This window comes from Antrostomus carolinensis, unplaced genomic scaffold (assembly GCF_000700745.2).
Source record: "Antrostomus carolinensis isolate BGI_N321 unplaced genomic scaffold, ASM70074v2 scaffold12570, whole genome shotgun sequence".
NCBI classification, from domain to species: Eukaryota; Metazoa; Chordata; class Aves; order Caprimulgiformes; family Caprimulgidae; genus Antrostomus; species Antrostomus carolinensis.
In genome coordinates this window covers 1-4,595 of record NW_010286566.1, presented here as the reverse complement: position 1 = coordinate 4,595, position 4,595 = coordinate 1, and the positions used below count along the sequence as shown (strand labels likewise).

At 46.5% G+C, this 4,595-nt stretch overlaps 1 protein-coding gene across 1 annotated transcript; it reads right to left on the bottom strand.

Moving 5' to 3' along the window:
• Positions 1-3,319: 3,319 nt before the first annotated feature.
• LOC104530763 (atypical chemokine receptor 2) lies at positions 3,320-4,425 on the bottom strand (the record flags this gene model as incomplete). The annotated part of the gene is given in 1 exon segment (XM_010175486.1): positions 3,320-4,425. A coding segment is annotated over 1 exon segment (1,106 nt), but the record flags the coding sequence as incomplete, so codon positions are not given.
• Between the last annotated feature and the right edge of the window lie 170 nt (positions 4,426-4,595).

The window sequence follows — 4,595 nt, the reverse complement described above, 5'->3', positions numbered from 1 at the left end:
TGGCAGCCAGTGTTTGCCTTTCTCCTGTGGAGCACTCCAGTGTGTGCTTCTCCCTTGATGAACAGACAAGAGATTTTTAAGGTGGAAAGTACATCATAACCAAGTTGGAGTTACTGGGCTGCTGTGAAAGGGTGATGGGTTTTGGCACATGCTCTGCAGCAGCTGAAGCAAATTCTCTTTTCTAGGCTGCACAGAGCCTGGGTTTTGAAAAAGAAGGTTCAGAGAATTTCACTCAGTGATCTCTGCCTTTAAGATCAGGCTGTGGACATGTGCTGCAGGCTGAAAAAATGAGAAGAAGAGTGGAACAACATGGAAATGAGACTGGAAATTAGCTCAGGACTGTGGGAAGGGGGTTACAGCTGAGCTAATTTGGTCTCAAAAGCCAAGAGAATGAAAGGTCTCCAACATTTTGATGTTCTCCAACACACAGTGCCCCATAAGTGCTTTGCCAATGAACAATGCAAGCACTGCTAAGCCATATGAGGGCAGAGCAAAGCAGGTCTGCTTCACCCATGAGTGATGAGGGCTTCAATCAGAGTGATGAGGGCTTCAATCAGTTGCATTTGCTTTGCACCAGATGAGTTTGGAGTCCCCAGATGGCCGAGTCCATCTCCTGGCTGGAGAGCAGCAGCACCCCAATGGACAAAAGCACTTTATTCCATGCTGATGCTGCAAATCGGTGTCCTCTGCAGCCAGTGGAGCACCCCTGACCCTCTGCTCTCCTGCTCCCACCCCTGTACCTGGCAGTTTTTCCCATTTTTCCCTTCTGCTTCTCTATCTTTCCTGCTCCTCAATCTCCATATGGGGTTCAGGGATGATGTCAGGGACCCCATCTGGCACTATGCCGCTGGGTGCTGCCACCCAGATCTACGCAGCCAGTCAGCAGCCACTGGCACTTGGACCTCCCAGCTCCCTCAGGAAGGATAGAGATTGACATTATATGGAAAAAGAGTGAAGAAAAAGTAATTAATGAATTTTCCTGAAGTATTTAATGAGGTGACAGGACAAACTGCCGTGAGCAGGCACAGGACACGCTGCTTACACACCACCAGCCCCTTTTGTCCCCCCAAATTTCCCCCACCTTTGCCCTTCCCCTGAGTGTCCCACAATAAGTTCTGCACAGTCCCACGAGCCCTCCTCTGTATGGGATCACAATCTTCATCTTAGTTTTTCCTTCCCAGCTGCAGTCCCTTTCCACATTCCCTCCCGGTGACCTGACCCGTGGAGTGAAGGTCACATCATAACATCAGAGAAATATTTATTCTGACTTTTTTTCATTTATTTATTTTTAAATGAAATCTTACCAGCCTTACCATTTTGGAAACATGTTGTAGCAACGTTGGCAAGAAACATAACAGCAGTGAAAACAAATCCACCTTTCTAGATCAACTCAAAGAGCTTCTCAGTCCAGTTAACCTTGTCTAGCAATAAAATTAAGGTGAGAAGTAAGTATTTCTCTTAAATTATTAATTATTAATTTTATTTATACAATTCTAGGCAACTTTCATGCTCAATAGGTTTCCAGACTAGAAAGGGCTCATTTAAGGTTCAGGAGTATTTGGGGTAAATAAAGGTCAGGAAACCATTAGCTTTGAACTTTAAAGCTATTCTGGGTCATAAGGATTGGGCAACAGCTGCCCATGCTCTTCTGTTCAAGACCATCCTCTCACTCTGTGGTGTTGCAAAGCCAATATTTATGTTAAAGATGATACCCATGGATCTTTTTTATCTTGTCAAAACAGATCTTCAGGAAGACAAATACCTCCTCCACTCTTCTGCTGAGACCATTTTTTTTTCCTCTTTCTCACTGGTTGTCAGTGGTTGGAACTTTGTGGCTGCTCAAACTGATCTCTAATGAAAGATTCTGTGCCTCGGAAAGACACAGTTTCCTGCTCAGCAGACCAGAGTGGAGAAACCCATCATTGGTCAGACAACCCAGTTTAAAGGTGCCTAATACATAGAATGGTTTGGGTTGGAAGGGACCTTTAAAGGTCACCTAGTCCTTGCAGTGAGCAGGGACATCTTCAACCAGATCAGGTTGCTCAGAGCCCCATCCAACCTGACCTTGAATGTTTCCAGGGATGGGGCTTCTATCATCTCTCTGGGCAACCTGGGCCAGGGTTTCACCATCCTCAGTGTAAAAAAATTCTTCCTTAAATCTAGTCTGAATCTCCCCTCTTTAGTTTAAAACCATTTCCCCTTGTCCCATCACTACAGGTCCCGCTAAAAAGTTTGTCCCCATCTCTCTCATAGGCCCCCTTTAATTACTAAAAGGTCACTATAAGATCTCCCCGGAGCCTTCTCTTCTCCAGGCTCAACAGCCCCAACTCTCTCAGCCTGTCCTCACAGCAGAGCTGCTCCAGCCCTCGCATCATCCTCGTGTCCTCCTCTGGACCCAATTCAACAGGTCCATGTCTTTCTTATGCTGAGGACCCCAGCACTGGAGGCAGCGCTGCAGGTGGGGTCCCAGGAGAGCCGAGCAGAGGGGCAGAATCCCCTCCCTCGACCTGCTGCCCACGCTGCTCTGGATGCAGCCCAGGATATGGCTGGCTTTCTGGACTGTGACCACACATTGTCAGCTCACATCCAGCTTTTAATTCACCAGCACCCCCAAGTCCTTCTCTGCAGGGCCGCTCTTAATGCCTTCATTCCCCCACCTGTATTGATACCGGGGTTTCCCCAACCCAGGTGCAACACTTGGCCTTGTTGAACCTCATGAGGTTCACATGGGCTCACTTCTCAAGCTTGTCCAGGTCCCCTCTGGATGGCATCCCTTTTCCTGGTAGACAAAGGGATGAGCCCAGTTAAACACATTGACCTGGTAGATGGCAAAAGCCAGGAGAAGCAAAGCCATCCCCTAGGCAGAGCTTCTGGCCACCCATGTCTGGCTTGATGGATGAGTGTGGTGCATCAGTTCTCCAGCCCACACCACGAGCTGGAGGGATAACGGGATCACTCTCCTCCATCAGACTCTTTGGGATCTATGGGGGAGAAGTTCTGCATAAGTTTCAGTTTGTATTTTTAAGGGCACAATATCTAGATAAGCTGCTCCTTCAGCCACTGATGCCTCACATACTCCAGACAAGAGCTGGGCTTCTTCTACGAGTATAAACCTTTTTATAATATTTGAGTTACAACAGAACAAATCCCATGTGCACTTTTCCAAACCCAATGTAGAAAATCCTTGTTTTGTTGCTGGCACAAGGATGAAATATCTGGTTACATGGTTCTGTGGGCTCCAGCAACTCCGTCACATGGCCAGGACCAGTAAAATATAGCATGGAGAGCATCCACGTAACGTAAACAATGTAAATATTTATCAAGCAGTTGTGATACTCAACATTTCTATCTCAACTGCATATCTGCTGCAAGACTGGCTTGTCTCTGAGGGTTGGAGGTCAAGGAAAGTGCTTCTCCTGAAAATGGCTTGAGGGATCTTCCACAAATATAACCTGAATCTTTTTTTCACAAAAGCATAGAGCAAGGGGTTGAGACAGCAATGGACAAAGGACAAACTCTCTGTGATCTGCATGGCATAGTCCAATCGCCTGCTGCTTTCACAGCTCCTGATCACACCAACATCTTGCAGGGAGTGAAGGATGAGGACAATATTGTAAGGGGACCACAGGATAAAGAAGACACCCACTAGAGTAAAGACTAAGCAGAGTGCTCTCCTTGAGCCAGGCATCTGAGACGCGGTGAGGACACATGCTATGCGGGAATAGCAGAATATCATGAAGAGGAAGGGCAAAAGAAAACCCAGGATGTTCTGAAAGACCCGAAAGACAATTTTCCAAAATAAATGTTTCTGGCCATAATCATGGGCACACGTGATGGTTTTGTTGTGCATTTGCCTTGTGCTGGTGAAGAGGCCATCAGGAATGGAGAGAAGTATGGAAAGGAGCCATACCATCAATAAGACGAGGATGGAATTCCTCTGTGTCATGGAGTTGCGAGAAGAGCAAGTATGAACTATCTGCAGATACATGTCCAGACTCATGCAGCTCACAAAAAATATACCACTGTAGAAATTCACAGTGTACACGGCATTTAAGATCGGGCACAATATATCCCACATCACCCACTGAGAAATGTACAGAGCCCAAAAAGGAAGGGTTAGGAGCAAGAAGAAGTCTGAAACCACCTTTTACACCTCGGTCATCTTCTTTTTCTTCTTGATGTACATAATGAGGACAATAAAGAGGAGGATATTCCCAGCCAACCCAATTAGGAAGACCACGGTGTAAAAAGATGGCAAGAACACTCTGCTAAAAGAGACTACCTCTTCTTTTGTGCAGAGGCCATACTGCACGTAGTCCTCCTCATCCAAGTACTCGTATGGGTATTCACTCGAAGTGGCAGCATCCAGCAAGGTGGCAGCGGTTGTTGTCACCACCTTTGAAGTTGTGTTGGAAAAGTGGCTGCCTAGGAGCAAAAGACAAGCAAAGGGGATCAAAATGTTCTTCCAATCCACACGAGAAAGGCAAAACATCACATCATGGAGGGCTTTCCTTTAGTTCATAGGTTTAAACTTCTGCCCCCTTCTAGTAAGTATGTTGTGTCCTGCAGAATCACAGAATCACAGAATGTTGGGG